The 18,911-nt window shown below is 49.9% G+C and overlaps 1 protein-coding gene across 2 annotated transcripts in view; it reads right to left on the bottom strand.

The window, feature by feature from the left end:
- The window catches only part of FOXK1 (forkhead box K1), an 89,580-nt gene extending 71,111 nt beyond the window's left edge, over positions 1 to 18,469 (bottom strand). For both annotated transcript variants that reach the window (XM_053365487.1, XM_053365488.1), the window contains exon 1: positions 18,042 to 18,469. In XM_053365487.1, the coding sequence (XP_053221462.1) occupies positions 18,042 to 18,454 (413 nt within the window). In that variant the 5' untranslated portion in view covers positions 18,455 to 18,469. The remainder of the gene's footprint in view (positions 1 to 18,041) is intronic.
- Positions 18,470 to 18,911: the final 442 nt, after the last annotated feature.

The raw sequence follows: 18,911 nt of genomic DNA, 5'->3' as shown, positions 1-18,911 counted from the left end.
TCTCCACTGTCCTTCCTTCCAAGGAAGCCAACACCTGCCTAAATGCTCACGCCGCTCAGATATTGGGCTGGATTGCAACAATATTCTTGGATACGGTACTCCTAAGGACTTACTTGTGTGTGCAGCGGGGCACTTTTTTATTACTGTACGCCCCCCCCCTTAAAGTCCTCAGGCATTTTCAGGAGGAAAAGGCAGTCATTTAAAGAGTCCAGTTCATAAAGTAGCTTAATAGCAAAATCTCCAAGGGAGAGGCATTGTGTTAGCATCTTTGCTGGATACACCAGACTGGTTTAATTGTTATGCAAATTACACTTGCTAGGCCATCAACTTTCTCTTAATGGGCCATTCATCACCGCAAAGTTTTCTTTGAAGGAAGCAGCTGCTCTCCCTCAGAGGTCCCCCAAAACATCTTAGGTTTCAAAAAAAGCAGCAATTTTGCCCTGGAGTAAAAAACAACAAGAAGAAATAGGAGAAATCTCAGGCTCACAAACTCAGTCCACTCCCCCTAAGCATGGAGGGAAGTTAACTAACCATTAAATAGAGTAAAGGTTGCTAACAGCCTGATTCACAAGTCAGTTAGTCCAAACTACCTTGGCAAAGCTGCTGAAAAGCAAAAGCTAGCTGCGCTGGCCTTTGGGAGTGACCCACACTGGGAAAATGCATTTATTGAAATTTGAAAAACAGTGTGCGAGTCTTTGAGTTCCCAACACTTCTTCATCAGGCTAGATCAGGGATCAGCAAACTTTTTCAGCAAGGGGCTGGTCCACTGTCCCTTCAGACCTTGGGGGGGGGGGGCGGACTATTTTTTTTTTGGGGGGGGAATGAACGAATTCCTATGCCCCATAAATAACCCAGAGATGCATTTTAAATAAAAGGACACATTCTACTCATGTAAAAACACGCTGGTTCCTGGACCGTCCGTGGGCCGCCGGATTGAGAAGGCGAATGGGCTGCATCCGGCCCCCGGGCCTTAGGTTGCCTACCCCTGGGTTAGATCAACAGTAGCAAAGGCAGGAGAGCTAGAAACTCAGGTACATAAGTGAATCGCCAAATGGCACCTTAAACCCAGAGTGCGGTTGCCATAACACGGGCCTGTCCAACAGGTCGATCGTAATCTACTGGTTGATCGCGGGATGTCCCTGGTCGATAGTCGATCTTTGGACCCCCGTTAAATCTTCCGAAAAAAGTCCAATAACTTTGGCTCCCTAAAAAAAGATCACTGCCATCTTGGCACCTAGACATCTTCACTTGGTCGCAAGTGGCTGATAAGGTAAAGGTAAAGGGACCCCTGACCATTAGGTCCAGTTGTGACCGACTCTGGGGTTGCAGCACTCATCTCACTTTACTGGCCGAGGGAGCCGGCGTTTGTCCACAGACAGTTTTTCTGGGCCATGTGGCCAGCATGACTAAGCCGCTTCTGGTGAACCAGAGCAGCGCACGGAAATGCCGTTTACCTTCCCGCCGTTTACCTTATCTACTTGCACTTTGACGTGCTTTCGAACTGCTAGGTTGGCAGGAGCAGGGACTGAGCAATGGGAGCTCACCCCGTCACGGGGATTCAAACCGCTGACCTTCTGATCGGCAAGTCCTAGGCTCTGTGGTTTAACCCACAGCGCCACCCACGTCCAAGTGGCTGATAGCCAGGTGCAAAATGCACTTGGCAAATTTCAAACGCTGCCAAGTGAGGATTCGAACCCTGGTCTCCCACTCTAACCACTACACAGTGCTGTTGCTTTTTTATCTTGTGCTACTCTACCAAGGACCTGGGGTGAGAGCAAGCAGGGCACAGGAGAGGGGTTCAGCAGGAAGATGCAGTTGAAGTAACACTGAAACAATAACTGAGCAACTATCCGAAATATTAATTACCCTGCTAAGATCGGGAGGGGGGGGAGAACCACCCCGCTTTTAATGCCTAATAAAAGTGTATGCCTCATAAGAAATTAACCACCATAAGGAATGTACAAGCACACTTCGCTGAACCGTTCCAGAGGCGGTCTTTAAACAGGAGATTGATGTGCAGGAGGCTTCGCGGATAATAGAAAAAAGAACCATCATAAAAGCTTAGGCTGTGCCCTAACTCGCTTTCCAAGCCAATACTGCCTTGCAAGCCATCGACACAAATGTACATACCCAATTCAAATGGGAATTGCTTCTGCCTGCTGTGTAAACTTGCAATGGCTTCTTCAATCCAAGGAGACAGACCTGGGCATATATACCGAAAATTTCCCCCCACCCTCTAGCTCCAAGTCAGTCTCAAACACTACCGCTTTGCAGAAATGCAGAAGGCGTGCTTTGGAAAGAGCAAGTCTGGAATCAAACCAAGGCACAATTTAGTAAGCTAAGGCTGAACTCCTAAGCGTTACTACCGTAGAATAAGTCCAAATGAATTCCATGGGACTCACTTCTGGGCAAACAGGCTCAATATTGTGCTGTAAGAGTGTTTTCAAAGACTTAAACCAATTTCGCCTGAAGATTGACGTGTACATAACGCCTTACATTAGCAAGAAGTAACGCTTTGTTGTGCTTCTGCAGAAGGTCTCCTGTTGACACGACATGAAACTTTGCTCCATCGAAAATGCGAGCAGAAGAGGAGGATGCAGGCAAAATCCTGAGGCTCCCTGCGGCTTGTTTGTGTAACGTTAAACCACGGTTTAGTGTTACAAGCAACACTAAACCATGGTTTAGAATTACAAGCGATCCCGGCTCAAGAATATCCTCCAAGCAACTGGTCAGAACTTTTGACACTCTCTCTTCCCCCCAGGGCCCTTTTAAACCAGTCATCTAACTCAGCTATATGGGGGACCTCTTTGTTGGTAATTTTAACACGCCGTTCTTGTGGATTCATCCACCAGATTGTTTTAACAATATTCACGCATGACCTGAGTGGCTCAAAGGAACTTTTCACTAAGGAATCCTACTTCAACACACTTTTTAAAATCAAACAGCCGAATAAAAAAGCTCCATCCCAGACAGAAGACTTGAAAAACCTGCCCCTGCCCCCGCCCCACAATCCAGCTGCACCCTCTCCTTTCCAAAACAGACCCAATCCAGAAAACTCTTCCTTGCAAAATCTGCCTGTTTAGATATGGCGGTGAAGAAAGCTGTGTTGTAACTTCCGAATAAATGTTTCAAAACAATAACAGTAACAATAATAAAGAAATGAAATGAATAATATCAATAATAATAAATTTCACTGCCAAAAAAAAGGTGACTAGACAATCCATTGGGGTGACCATAACCTAGGTTTAAGGCGCCATTTGGTAATTAGCGCATATATATATATATATATATATATATATATATATATATATATATATGAGAATTTCTAACACTGGCATGTATATCCCTGAACAGATTGGCATGTATTTTAATATTTTGTTGGACGCCGCCCAGAGTGGCTGGGGAAACCACAAGTTTATTGCTATTCTTCTTATTATTATTATTGCAAAGGTGAAGCTGATTTATTATCAGCCCACTGGCAACCTGCAGAAGAAGCAATCTGATTCCCCCCCCCTCAAGATTTCTTAAAAGTTGAACATTATCAAAGGGGCTACTTGACTCACACATTGTGAATCTGTTGATTTCAATGGGTCTTCTTCACATCCAGAAGCGGCTCAGAGCCGCGTCCTTTGACATAACAAGGCAACGGGAGCACAGGGGAAATTCTCCAGCGCCTGCTCAAAAGCACACAAGGCATATTTCTCGACCGCAGAGTCCACATTTCCACTTGGAATTGGAGACAGGAAGCTGGCTCCTCCACATGTGTGCAGCTGTAAGCCAGACAGGGATTGGCTCTGTGAGCAGATTTCGGGATACAGCATCCTTTGGGCTCCACAAACAGAAGAACACACAGACGCTGCTGGCTCGGAGGCCAAGAGACCGAGGCAGCTCCAAAAGAAGATTAACACACACACACACACACACACACACACCGGGTGGTTTGATGTGGTGATGGGCATTTGGAGAGGTCCGTCCCAGAACAAACAGAGACGGCTAGAAACAGCGGCCCAGTTCCGAAAAATCATTTAACCACTACTGAAAAGCTCTTGCTCTCTCCCTCTAAAGAATATTCCAAGCTTGGCTACCTCCAATTCCTGCAGTTTCCAACAACTGTGTGCAGAAGAACATTACAACAGCTCCACCACTGAATTGAACCAACTTATAATTCCACTTCCAGGCTGGCCCTCCCCCCACCCCAGATGATACTGGGAAGCTTATAATAATAATATTAATTATTATTATTATTTGTACCCTGCCCATCTGGCTGGATTTCCCCAGACACTCTGGGTGGCTTCCAACAAAGATTAAAAATACATCAAAATGTCACACATTAAAAACTTCCCTGAACAGAAGGGCACAGAGGCACCTTGCGCCTAATACAGTGGTACCTTGGGTTACATACGCTTCAGGTTACATACGCTTCAGGTTACAGACTCCTCTAACCCAGAAATAGTGCTTCAGGTTAAGAACTTTGCTTCAGGATAAGAACAGAAATCGTGCTCTGGCGGCGCGGCGGCAGCAGGGGACCCCATTAGCTAAAGTGGTGCTTCAGATTAAGAACAGTTTCAGGTTAAGAATGGACCTCCGGAACGAATTAAGTACTTAACCCGAGGTACCACTGTAGTTGCCCCTAACACCAAATATTTGCAGACACACTGCGTTGAAATATGGCAATTATTTCCTAGGTGTCATGGCTCAACCCTAAGATTCCGCACAGACAAAATCAGCTTCTGTCTTTAAAAAACTACGGTTGGAATAAACCTATTCAAAATAAACGATTGCATATGTTTTGCAACCCCCTTGCCTGCCCACCAATGCTTTTGGTTGCAGAGTTTTTGGTTCCAACTCCCCTTTCTTGTACCCAAATGAAATGAGAGCTAGGATCGTGCTAAACAGGCGCACAGTTTAATCGAGCTGCACTGGATAGTCATCCTCAAGCCCCCACTCCAGGACTGGGCTAGGAAACAAGCGCACTTCAGATTCCTATAAGACAAGATCTGCATAATACTTGAGAAAGTGTTTCACATTCCTGGGCACCTACGTCACTTTCAAGGTGGCCGGTCACATTTTCCCACCCTGCTCTAGGGCATCTTCCTGTGCTCCAAAAGTTTTCGGACTACAACTCCCATAAGGCCCTGCAAGTGTTGGCTGGAGCTGATGGGAGTCGTGGTCCCAAACATCTGGAAGGTGTCAGGTTAGGAAAGGCTGCTCTAAAGCTTCCCTAAACCTTATAAATAATAGTCAAAAAAGGGTAAGAACTGCTGCCAAGCAGAATACATAATAAGCATAATACACCGTCTTCTGTCTAAAAACACAGCGTAAAACATGAACAGGACTTCCTCCTCACTTGCTCTGTCTGAAAAGGAGGGCCATCCTCTTCCAAAGCAGTTTTTAAACGTTCAGGCAGCCAGATCTATGCCAGATCCCTCTGTTGTTTACACCAGGGGTGGCAAACTTCCAAGAGACTGCGATCTACTCATAGAATTAAAAACTGGCAGTGATCTACCCCCGTTTTTTAGGGGTTCAGGTCAAAGTTGTTGAGTTTTAGGGAGGGGAATAGCCCCGTTTTATTGGGGTTCAGTAGGCATAGGTTGCCTAGCTTTTGGGGTGTGTGCAATATTTTTACATTATTTTGGGGTCAACTCACCAAAGGATTTCTGGGGGGGAAACAGCCTTGGTTTGTAAACTACATCTTCCGTTCTCCAACAATAGAGGGCAGGGTGAGGGGGCAGGGCCAGAAGGGGGCCAGTGATCGACCGCAATCAACCAAAAGCTCGCAGGGATCGACCAGTAGATCACGATCGACCTGTTGGACACCCCTGGTCTACACCTCCCTGGTCGAAGCTCACACTGTAAGCACCTAGGGGCAGAAATCTGCCTTGATTTTTTAGAACAGCTCAGCCATGGCAAAGTGCAAAATGCACTCGCAGGGTGCACCTCTAAGAACACGGGGAACGCTCCAAGCAGAATTAGGCTCTTTTATGCCCCACCGATACCGCCGGAAATATTTAAGTAGATGCTTAGCTCTCCATCAAAGTCAGCGGTGCAAAAGCTAATGGCTGGAATACGTCGGGGGGGGGGGTTGTTTTAACATACACGCAGCAGACACAGGCGCATCTTAAAAGGAGGGGAAATGGAAGATGATTGAAATTTTGCTACTTGAGCTTCTGTTGTGTAGTTGTAGAAAACAGAACAGCAGAGGAACTTGAGTTTAGGAAAAAGGTGTGTTAGAAACAGCTCTGGTTTTGCACTGGTGGTTATGTGGTGAAAGTAGTTCCTCAGAGAACGGGCCTTGCTGTTCTCTCTTACCCTGGGCATGCACAAAAACAAATGCACACACACACACACATCCTGATAATGTTGTTTTAACCGCAAGAATGGAGCGTCCAAGTGGTTTGTGAGATCATCAAAACACAAGAGCGCAGAAGCCACAACGAGCCTTTGGCAACGACGAGAGCTCAGCCCTGCAAATTAGAAGATTGCATGAGTGACTTCGGGCTTTCAGATACTTGCTTTTTAATGTCAAAACCGTAAAGAAAGGGAATACGAGGCTAGCTCTGACTTGCAAAACTGGCCTTTGCATTGTTATCACCGCTACTACCACTGCTGCTATTGCTGCAAACATCACACACGTCCTCCCTAAGCACCCCAGGATGGCAATGTCATCGATATGGTGGCCTGGGAGTAAGGAATGCCCTAAGATAAATCTGGCACAGGTGTGCCTCGTACCTGCACTGTCAGCTTCCGTCATATGCTGAAGCCTCTTCACCATTTGACACCTGATGCATACACACAAAGGACCTCCCCTAATCTTCTGTTTGCAAATTGTTCTAATTAATTTTAATGCTTACACTTTTACATCGCTGCAACCAGTCCCGGGGCGCTATTGTGAAGTGCAGGTTAGAAACCCAAGCAGCAGTTAACAATATCGTCTGCATTTTTTTGAATCCCTGAATAGAAGAAACTTACAGTCTTCAAATAAAAACATCTTGAAGGTCCCAGGCCACAGAGAAGTTAGGCTGGCCTCAACTAGAGCCAGGGCTTTTTCGGCTGTGGCTCCGATCTGGTGGAACGCTCTGTCACTAGAGACTAGGGCCCTGCGGGACTTGACATCTTTCCGCAGGGCCTGCAAGACAGAGCTGTTCCGCCAGGCCTTTGGCCAGGGCACAGCCTGACTCCCTCCCTCGGCAATCTTCGTGGAGCTCTGGCACAATGGTTGCCAGTGGCTTGATTTGAATCAATTTTATAATGAATGATTTTAGAGTGTTGTTTGTGCTGTACTTTTGTACTGTTTTATTGTTGTTAGCCGCCCTGAGCCCGGCTTCGGCTGGGGAGGGCGGGATATAAATAAAATTTATTATTATTATTATTATTCTGCCAACCTAGCAGTTTGAAAGCACACCAGTGCAAGCAGATAAATAGGTACCTGCTTCCTTACAGCAGCCATCTGCAACCTGGTGCCCACCATGCTGGCTGGGGGCGGATGCGATTGGCGGTCCAAATTGCCTGGAGGTCACCAGTTTGGGTCAAGCAAGTGGATAGCCACCCCCCCGCCATTTTAAAGAAAAAGTCCACACTGCAGCAATCTACGATCCAAGTTTAGGAGCACTGTGCGTGCTCCTTCCACACAAATCTACAAATTATATAGAGTTAAACTATAGACTTTTTCATAGACATCTGAAGGCAGCCCCCCATGTCTGGGAACTTTTGTTGTTGCTTTCCCTCTATTTTTGGTTCCAGAGCCTGTGACATACTTTATCCTTGCAGCAAAAGTGGCCAGGATCTTCTCAGTGTGTTTGGTGGAAATGAGGGTTAATGGAAGTTGGGATTCTCAGAAACTCCTTGCTCACTGCACGCCACAGAAACAGATCTCTTTCGAGAACTGACAGCGTTGTCCTACCAGAAAGTGCATTTCTGGTTAATCATCTGTGTTTTCACTTCACGACCTGCCTCCAAGCTGAGCTTGCTTAGCCCTGATCGCAATGACCCCTGTGAAAGGGCCTCCTTATCCGTCACTGGGCGATGGTGCTTTAATTATTTTTCACAGTTGCGCTGTCTCATCTGCGAAGTGGACACAAATCCTGCAAACGACACAGCTGCGAAAGACGAGCCTACTCCTTGCCGGCGACATTCTGTCTGAAGCAGAGCATAAAGCATAAACCCTCGTGGAAGCAACACAGGAGACCCGGCGAAGTTTCCAGCAAGCTATAAAAACTCTCCTCTATCCAGAGGCACAACACTTTCCAGGAGGGAAGGCCCCAAAATAATGGCATTCTCCTAATGGAGCCAATGTAAACTTTAAACATTAGAAGGCAGAGGAGAGGGACATACGAAGCACATTTCCTAAAGCTTTGCCACTTTTTGTGTGTACAAATAATTCAGACTTGTGGAGCAATTCTCAAATACAGCGGTACCTTGGTTTACAAACAGTCTGGTTTGCATACGTTTTGGATTACAAACACGTCAAATCCGGAAGTGCATGCCCTGGTTTGCAAACTTATTTTGGATTGCAATCCATTTTTTTGGATTACAAACAAATATTTTTATTTTTTTTTGAGGCCCCATTGGCAAAAGCGCACCTTGAGTTAGATCCTGTTTTGGTTTACAAACGGACCTCCGGAACGGATTATGGTTGTAAACCAAGGTACCACTGTACTTCTGCAGACTCTGAATCCTATTTGAAACAGAAATGGCCGGCTTGCAACATCTCACAAGTGCGCATACGATTCAGGACGTATTTCCAGTAGCAATAAAAGCGTAGGGTTTGGGGAGTGGAACATGGGAAGCTGCCTTATACTGAAGCATACTATTGTTCCATGTAGCTCAGTACTGTTTACACTGGCTGGCAGCTGCTCTCCGAGATTTCAGGCCGGAGTCTCCCTCAGCCTTCTGCTTGCAACGGAGAAGCTTTGCCACGGAGCTACAAGCTCTTCCCCTAAACGATATTCAATATTTTCATATTCAATATTTAGCCGGAGGAATTAAGATTGTGCCAGAAGTATGTACCGTATTTTTCGCACCATAGGACGAACCGGACAATAGGACGCACCTTGTTTTAGAGGGAGAACAACAAGAAAAAAAATTCTCCCCCTCTCTGCCCAGCGCCCCTTCAGCGAAGCGGCAGGAGGCGTTGCGCAGAGAGGGGGAGAATTTTCCCCCTCTTGTTTCCCCGCTCTAAAACAAGGTGCCGTTCAGGCGGCTTACCTTGGAAGCCTGGAGAGCGAGAGGGGTCGGTGTGCACCGACCCCTCTCACTCTCCAGGCTTCAGGTTCCTTTCGACCTGCTCTTTGGGGCTGGCAGGGGAAGCCCACCACCAGCCCCAAAGAGCAGGTCAGGGAGCAGCGGAAAGGCGCAGCGGAGAGGCTGCTGCCATAGTCGCGCGTCACCTCTCCAGCTGGGAGAGGGTCGCGGGGCTATGGCTTCTTTAGCCCCGCGCACGCTCTCCCGGCTGGAGAGGTGACGCACGGCTATGGAGACTCCTGCCATAGCCGCGGGTCACCTCTCCAGCCGGGAGAGGGTCGCGGGGGGCTTCTTTTGCCCCCCGCCGCTCTCCTGGCTGGAGAAGTGATGCGCGGCTATAGAGGCTCCTGCCATAGCCGCGCGTCACCTCTCCAGCCGGGAGAGGGTCGCGGGGGGCTTCTTTTGCCCCGCGCACGCTCTCCCGACTGGAGAGGTGACGCATGGCTATAGAGGCTCCAGCCATAGCCGCGCGTCACCTCTCCAGCCAGGAGAGGGTCGCGGGGCTATGGCGTCTTCGCTCCATAGGACGCACACACATTTCCCCTTCATTTTTGAAGGGGAAAAAGTGCGTCCTATAGAGCGAAAAATACGGTAACTTGCCAGTTTGCAAACCTGGCCAAATATTCTCAGGGAGACACAGCCAGCGGATGCCAGTACAAAACAAGCCTCATCCATGGAGATAAAACTGCCCGTCTCGGGTTCAAATCCCTCCTTCGTCACGGGGGCATAAAACGGCTCGGGTGACACAGAGCTAGAACGGCAGTCCTTGCAAATGCAAAGATGCCACCGGCTGTTATAACAATGTAGTCTTCGCCTACCTCTCTCTCAGCTCCGACTCCCAAGCTGTGCAAAAGAAGCAATCGCTTATGTCACAGAGCTGCAGTGAATTGTACATAATGCTCGTATTTTCAGGTGGCCTCAGAGGCGCAGAGTGCCTTCCATCACTTTGGCTGGCGGCCGAGCTGCGCCCCAATCTGGACAGGGATAGCCTAACTTCTCAGCTCTGCTCACCTCGAGGTTAGACTACTGCAACGCGTTCTGTCTGGGGCTGCCTCTGGAGTCGGTTCGGAAACTTCAGTTGCTGCAGAATTTGGCAGCCAGGTTGCTCATCAGGACAAGACAGTTTGAACATGTGACACCTGACTGCACTGGCCGCCAATTCATTTTCAGGTCCAGTTCAAAGTGCTGGTTTAGGCGTATAAAGCCCTAAATGGCTCAGGAATGCAATACCTCTGGGACCATCTCTCTCCATATAAACCAGGCATAGGCAAACTCTGGCCCTCCAGATGTTGGGGACTTCAATTCCCAGCATCCCTAGCTAACAGGACCAGTGGTCAGGGATGATGGGAACTGTACTCCCAAACATCTGGAGGGCTGGAGTTTGCCTATGCCTGATATAAACTGTCCCAACTCTGCATTAATCTTCAGAGGCTTTTCCTTGTGTGCCTCTTCCATGAGAGGTCGGCAGGGCGGCCACACAAGAACAGGGCCTTTTCTGCAGTGGCTCCCCACTTGCAGAATGCTCTCTCTAGGGAGGCTCACCTGGCACCTTCCTTAGACCCCTTTAGGTGCCAGGCAAAAATACTCCTCTTCAACCAAGCCTATGGCCAATTAAGATCTTATACCCCTTTTAAATGTGTTTGTGGGAGGGTGACCTATTGGTTTGTTGTTGTTCTTGCTCTTACTCTTATCATGCATTTTGTGTTTTCCTATTGCACTTTTATGTTGTGAACCCCCCTGAGATCTGCAAATGAAGGGTGGCAGACAAATTTAATAAATGCTACTAGTTGTTGTTGTTTAGTCGTTTAGTTGTGTCTGACTCTTCGTGACCCCCTGGACCAGAGCACGCCAGGCACTCCTGTCTTCCACTGCCTCCCGCAGTTTGGTCAGACTCATGCTGGTAGCTTCGAGAACAGTGTCCCACCATCTCGTCCTCCGTCGTCCCCTTCTCCTTGTGCCCTCCATCTTTCCCAACATCAGGGTCTTTTCCAGGGAGTCTTCTCTTCTCATGAGGTGGCCAAAGTCTTGGAGCCTCAGCTTCAGGATCTGTCCTCCCAGTGAGCACTCAGGGCTGATTTCCTTCAGAATGGAGAGGTTGGATCTTCTTGCAGTCCATGGGACTCTCAAGAGTCTCCTCCAGCACCATAATTCAAAAGCATCAATTCTTTGGTGATCAGCCTTCTTTATGGTCCAGCTCTCACTTCCATACATCACTACTGGGAAAACCATGGCTTTAACTATACAGACCTTTGTCGGCAAGGTGACGTCTCTGCTTTTTAAGAGTACAACTACTCATAAAGTTGTACTAGTAGCAGTTGTACTGCTACTAATACAACTACTCATAAAGCGCATTAAGAGTTTGTTCTGCTGCTGCTTGATGAGCGAGCAACGGCATTTGGGAGCACAGGAAGAGGCTTGCAGCACCAGGTCCCGAACTCACCCAGCAAGGCACCCTGAGTCCCACTGGGACCAACCAGATCTCTCTGGGAAGCTTACGAGAAGGGCGTTGCAGCCGAGAGAGCTCTCCCTCCTCCTTCTCCTGGCAAAAATCCTTGAAAGCGTTGTTGTGAGTGGCATCTGGAAACAAAAGCCACACACACGAAGGCACATGACGAACCTAAAAAGTGACAAAGCTGAATTCCCACGCTGCTTTTCCCCCGCTCTTTCCAGCGTTGGATGCAACAGGTACGTACAAATTTACTCCGCATCAACCGAGCTCCTCGCAAGCAAACTTCATTTCGCAAACCATCTGCGGCTGAGGGAACATAAAGGCTGCAAAGAAACATTTCTGCAGCCGAGGCCTAAATGCTCGCATGCCCTAAAGAACACAGGAAAAACTGGAACTGTTTACTTCGCAGGAACTGGAGGGCAAATTCCATTCAGGAAAAAAGGAGGGGGGGAGAGTTGCATCATCTGTTTTACAACTCAGAAAGGGAGGGGCGTGCCGTTTATTTACTGTGATCATAAACAGTGGCCGAGAAGACATTTTATTGTTCTGGGTTCCCTGCAGCATGCAAGCCAGTGTACATTAAGACCCCCTCTCCTTTAAGCGCTTGGAAGGAGAAAGGATTTCTCTTTCTCCCCCCCAACCCAAAAAAACCACCAACCACGAGTGAGAGGCTGTCTCTTTTCGCTCTCCTTTCATTTGGCAACGACAACTGCAATTCGGTAAACGAAATAACAAGGTACACAAGAGCTTATGGGAAAAGTACAAGAATGCCCCCAGCTCCCCGAGAAAAGGAATCGGAGGGGGAAGGAAAAAAGAAAGCAGCTTGTTTTACAAGCAGAAATTAATTATACTGACATAGTCCAAGGGTATAGCCTTCGAAAAAGGAAAACATTTCAAAGCCCAAATGCCTCAGAGGAAGCAAGCGGCTTGGGATTTATAACGAAATTACTAAACACAAGGAAAACAGCCGGCAGAAAAAGCAACTTATTAAAAAAAACAAAAACGGATCTGCTAGATACGAGGCTGGTGAGCAAGACTCGTGCCCTTGGGTCTGCAGGGAGGAAGAAAAACTGCATTATCCTCCACCCCCAGAATGGAGAACGTCAAGTTTTAAGGCACCTTATAATAATGGCACATCAAAGCAATGCTGTGCATGTGGGGGAGATGTTAGAAAGTGGCATTTTGACAGATGGACACTTCATGCCACTATGCCAGGGGTTTTCCTAAAAATACGACAACAACCCTCTCTGCTGTCAAGGAACCCCTTTCTGCATCAAACAACAGAATCAGCGCTTGTCTTCTGGTCCACAACAGTAGCAAACACAGACAAGAGGAAAGATTCTGGGCACACGCTGGGCTCAAAGGAAGCATGTGCCAAATGTTTTGGGTCTTGTCACTGCCCTGAATGAACCGGGGTGCACAACTTAGCTGTGATTCCTGCACTGATGATTCTTGGGGTCCCTTCTAAAAGTCTAAGATTCTACAGTGCCCACACCATACCGCCTTCCTTCAAACGCAACACAATATAATTTCCCCATTTAATTCGGATTTTACCATTACTGCAAAGAAAAAGTCCAGTAAGTTTTTTAAAGTATGCATGCAGAAATGGTAAACGTAGGTTGAATGGGGTGAGGAAAGAGAGGAAAGTGTCATGTTGACACTACGGAAAAACGTACAGGGAGGAGCAGAATGAAGGCCACAATCCAGCGCCACGCGGGAGCACCCTGCTTTGAAGGAACTCCAGAGGTTTCCTGGCCTACAGTTTGGAAACCACTGCAATGGGCCTGCCCCTGTTGGGGTGGAACGCGACACTGATGCGCAACGCAATCCAAGAGCATGTCATGGCTGTGCAGGAAAAGTCGAGAAGGAACTTGCTTGCACCCTGGTCACTAGCGGAGAATTCCCTATCAACAACCAGGTTCCCGGATCATCTTGCTGCAGCGAATGAAGAGGCAGCTTCTCCTCTAACCCCCAACCTCCATCAAAAGCCTCTTCTTTGCTCTTGCAGGACCAGGTGGGATTCCTAGGCCATGATTTGGGTACCCTACTGGAAAACAAACCAACCAACAAGAGACTGCAATTTTGTACGGATGAAGTTTCTCCAATCTCGGCAGGATCGGAGAAAGAGGAACATGTTCAAGTGCATAACTCGTCCGTTCTTTGTGGACCAAGGTGCTTCCCATCTCCTTTGTCAAAGTTTGCCCCTGAGGCAGGCCCACAGCTGTCGCTCTGCTTTTTCCATCAGTGGAATCTTATCCTCACCCCCCAGAAAGCCAATATCCCTCAGGAATCTCTCTCTCTCTCCCCCATGGCGCAGGGAAACCCAGCCTGACTCGGGAGTATTGTCATTTACAGTTTAAGCAGGGCTAACCAACTGTGCTCTTCAGTCCGAGAAACAACTGGCTTCTCCGTCTTGCCCTGCTGTTCCCCAAGGCATTATTTTCCTACTTCAACTTTCCTCCAGGCCCTTCTCATTTCCTTGCCCCAAATGTCTGAGCTGTGTTTGCAAGCCATGGTTTACAGAACATGGAAACGGTGCGCTGAGTAAACACTGGGCAGGCGCCTTCCCATCTCCTCCTAAGCACGCAGCGGGGAGGGCTTCTGGGGAGATTAGTTTCGCTTTCAAAGAATGCCGCCTGAATCCCATCTTGGATGCTAGTTGGTTAAACAAGCCAAGTTCATAACCCCCTGCTTTCAAAGTTGGCACGTTTTAAACTCACCAGAGTTCGCTGGCAGCCAGCATTGGTAGGACACCATATTCTCCACAAATGGCACTAATCTCGGCAAAAGCCCATCATGCCAGCCAATTTGGGAGGACGGGAAATGCACAAGCCCAACATTTCGCTTGCCCTTCCTGTAGCTCGTCCGTGCAATGCTAAACGACGGTTTATCGTTACGTGCGAATGCAACCACTGTGTTCGCCACAGATTGCCTGGAGCAGGTCTTGGAAAAGAAGTCATCTCCTGCTTCTATGGCAGAATCCTTCCCTTTCTAATGTCCATATGGTCTCTGGGCTTCATTAGATAAAAACCGCCATTTCCATCAGCTAGCTCACAAAGCTCTGGCTTGTCTCACCGTCTCACAGCACAAACAACTCTTTTTGTGGGTTTGTTTGAAATCCTTCTGTGAGTGCTGAAATTTCTCGCAGATTTAAGTTTGGGTCCCTCTAATCAGCGATGGCCAAACTTGGCCCTCCAGCGGTTTTGGGACTACAACTCCCATCATCCCTAATTAACAGGACCAGTGGTCAGGGATGATGGGAACTGTAGTCCCAAAACAGCCGGAGGGCCAAGTTTGGCCATCACTGCAACCCATCTCTCAACTGCAGAAACGGTCAGAGATGCAAAGGCCTCGCAATTCAAGATGGAGCCTCACAGCCATCATGAGCTGCGTAGACCTTAAAACTCCGACAACCAGTTAAGGGCACCAAAACGAACATCTGCGCCAAATTTCAGCTTTTAACAGATGCGTTTCAAATGAAAATAACTTTCTCATTGAGGGGAACCCCATTTCCACACATCTGCTTCAGGGCCCACACAGACACCTGCCTCCTCAAAATCCCCAATTTGACCCCGGGCTGTCCTGCCTGCTCCCCCCCCCCCAAGAAGGCAGGCTCTGTCTCTCTCACACCATCCCAGGAGGAATCACCTTTAAGATGAGGGAGCTGGGCCTTGCAAGCCTGCTGCAGCCCCAGAGCCATTTCAAAAGAAAAGAAATTAATAAGAAAACAAACAAGGCGGATTCAGGGATCGATAGGGATGATTCCGTCCCCCAGAGCTCCATCTTCCAACGCTGTATTTATCCACTTGTAATCTTTTTTCTTTTTACTGCTGACGGGCTATCGCCAACCCAGATTATTTCCTATTTGTCTCAACCAACACCCCGCCTCAGAACCTGCTCAAACTCCGTCCCAGAGCATGCAGCAAGACAAGAGGGCTCTGAGGCATGTGCAGAGTCCATTTCCTCCACCTCGGAGCAACTGCAGAGAGCCGGGTTTCCATGCGGACAGGCAGGCCTCCATCCCATCGCCAACTTAGTGCCATTCGCAGATCCTACTTGCCCATTTCAGGGCAGGAGGCGCAAGGAAACCCATTTCTCAGTGCGCACAATTCAGCTCCAGGACCTAGTTTATTCTATTAATTATCAGATGACCACAAGGGGAAATTCGCCTGAGACCAGAACACTCCGAGTTTTGCTCACCAACTCATTCCTAGGATGGGGGATCCTGCCCCCAACATTCTCCCTCTCTGTCCCGCGGCCGTCTTTCCCCCCACCCTGCTCGAAAGGAGACACCCACACCTGGGTTCCCCCTTCTCAGAGAAAGATCCCTTCCCCAAACCCCTAAGTCTTCCCTCCACACCTTAAACCACATATGGGGTTCCCCCTTTCCCAGGCAGAAACCCACACTCAACTCTCTTTTGTTCCCCCAGTTTTCCAAGCCCTCCAACATCTTTCCTTTAGAGTAGGTGTGGGTTTTCCATGCCAAAATACACACAAACGCAGAAATAGTTTGGGGTTCCCCTTCAGAAGGGGCAAACCCACCCCAGAGGGGGCTCCCCTTGACCGCGGCTCGCAAACCCACCCTCCTACTTCGACCCCCTCCAGGGCTTCCCCCTCCAAGTAGGTTCCCCTTTCCCATGACCCCCAAACCCTGCTTTTAAAAGTCTGTATATTTTCGGACTTTCTTGATTTGAGATTATTTACATCCTGCCTTTCAGGATACAAATTATTCCAAGGCTGCTTGCCATTGAGATTACTTTAAGGGGGGGGACCCACACAGAAAGCCTGTCTGACCACCTACATGTATGTGATTTCCCCCCCAAGTTGGGGGATGCCCTTCCATTCCCCCACCCCCATTCCCAAGACCCATAAAACCCACGTGTGGCTCCACCTGACAAGAGTCATGGGGTTTCACTCCCACAGAGGGGTTCCCCCCCCCAGACAAACACCCTTTTCTTAACACCCAAACCCACGTGCGAAAGTTTCCTTCCTCCTGTTCCTCGCCCCCTTCACAAGACCGATTCAAACCACATGCAAGCGCTCCTTGTCAAACACACACACAGTAGCCAAATTCTATTTTAATGTAGATTTCTTTTCTTTTTTTAAATGCTTCTCCTTCCTTGGCCACCTTGGGCAGACTTGGTCCAGCAAGGCAGCCTGTAAATATTTTCAAAAATAAAAATACACCCGCCCGCAGGATAACTTTCAGGCTGGGGATCCCTTTCTGAAGACCTGTGAGACCGACACAAGCGAACTTGCAATAATAATAATTTTATTATTATGTACTCTCAACATGGGGCTTGGCTTCCTTCTCTCCCTCCCCCCCCCCACATGAAAGGTAGTCAGTAGTCTTTCCGCACACCCTTATGGGGGCCCAGCGCACCCCTGTGGGTTTCCCCTCCAGATTAAGGTTACCAGATTTTTTTTCAATGAATCCAGGGACACTTTTCAACTTCTGTTGATGGGGATGGATTTTGTCAGGTGACTGAGGTGTAAATCCAGGGACTGTCCCTGGGAAATTGGGACACCTGGTAACCTTACTCCAGGTGGGGTGGGCTTTCAAAAGACTAACCCTGCTCCCTTAAAATGGGGTCCTCCAATTCTATACCCATTTATTAATACACAATACACATAAATGCGCACACATAAGCGCCCCATCTTCTTCCCTCAACACTCTTTCTGAAGACCCATTAGCCCACACGTGGGTTTTCCCCGCCAATAGACACAAGGGACACCTGTGGGTCTCCCCCTCAGGACTGGCACCCCCTTTCCACATAAGCTTTCCCCCCACCCTCAGGGGGGCTCCCCTTCCTTCACCCTCCCACAACCTCTCTTCCCAGGACCTGTTCATGCGCATGCGCGGTTTCCCCTGCCTAGGTGTACATGGTGTTTATGTTGGGGGTGTTAACCCTCGTGGGGTTAACATCCCACCACCACAAATTCTCAACACACTTCATCTGTGGGTTGCATTAATGCTCACCCCTACAACGCTGCTTACACATGGATCTCCCACACCCCCATGGCCCAGTCTACATGCAGGTCTTCCATGCCCCCATTCCCACAACCAGCCTATACACGTGTGTGTGCCTGCACACACCCACCCCCACAACCCAGCTTATACACCTCTCCCTAACCCCCTTCCCCACGAACCAGCGTGTGCATGTACTTCCCTAACCCAGATCCTCACGACCCAGTCTGCACCCGCGTCTCCTTAAGCCCCATCCTCACGACCCAACTTGCCCGCGTGTCTCCCTAATCCCCACACACCCCGCAGCTTGCACGCCTGTCCTCCAACCCCAAATCCCCACACGCCTGCCTGCCTGCCCGCGTGTCGCCCATTCCCACGACTCACTGCGGGGGCAGCTGTAGGGCCGGGCCTCCCCTCCTCTGGAAGGCGCCGTCGACGAAGACGCCGTTCTTGCCCAGGCAGCGCAGGTAGAAGTGGGGCGCGCGGAAGGAGAGCTCGAGGTGGCGGCGCGAGATGAAGCTGGAGCGGCCCATGTTCACGTCCACGGCGCCCTGCGACGAGTTGCGCCCGATGGTCACCGTCGCTTGGCGCATCACGAACTCCACGTCGCGGCCCTGCAGGCGCGCCAGGGCCGACGGCACGGCCAGGGGCAGCGCGGGCGGGATCGGGGCCGGCCCCGGGCCCTGGGGAGGCGAGGCGGCGGGCGCCCCGGGAGGGAGCGGCGGCGAGGGCGCGGCGCGCTGCAGCGCCAGCAAGGCCCTCGCGCCGGGCCCGTCCTCGCCCGCGGCTGCAGCCATCTTCGCGGCGGCGGCGGCCCAGGCAGGCAGGCAGGCAGGGGCGGCCGCCGACTACGCACCGCCGGCCTCCGGGGCGGGGCCGCGGGAGGGGAGGCGGGCGGACGGGCGGGGAGAGAGGCCCGGGCTGCCCAGGCGGCGCGACCGCAGGCCGCGATCGGGAGACGGGGCGCACGGGGTCCGGGGCGCTTCTCTCCTTCGCAATCCCCTCCCTCCCCGACTGCCTCCTCCTCTTCCTCCAAAGACCTGGCAATGGGGTGAAAACACACCCACACGCAGCGCCCTGGGGTGGGGGAGCTGCAAAAATAAAGGGGGACGCACGGGTTCGGGGGCGTGCGCTCCCCAAAGACAGGGCAGCGCGCGTAAAGGCGCACGCTCCGGTGGCCCGCGGTCGGAACGGGGGCGCACGGCTTCGGGGAGCAAGGGCCACTTTGTGCTTGGTCTGGCTCTGCCCCACAAG

This window comes from Podarcis raffonei, chromosome 14, assembly GCF_027172205.1.
Source record: "Podarcis raffonei isolate rPodRaf1 chromosome 14, rPodRaf1.pri, whole genome shotgun sequence".
Classification (NCBI taxonomy): Eukaryota; Metazoa; Chordata; class Lepidosauria; order Squamata; family Lacertidae; genus Podarcis; species Podarcis raffonei.
The sequence above is the reverse complement of the archived record's forward strand: the minus strand, read 5'-3'. Positions and strand labels throughout refer to the sequence as shown.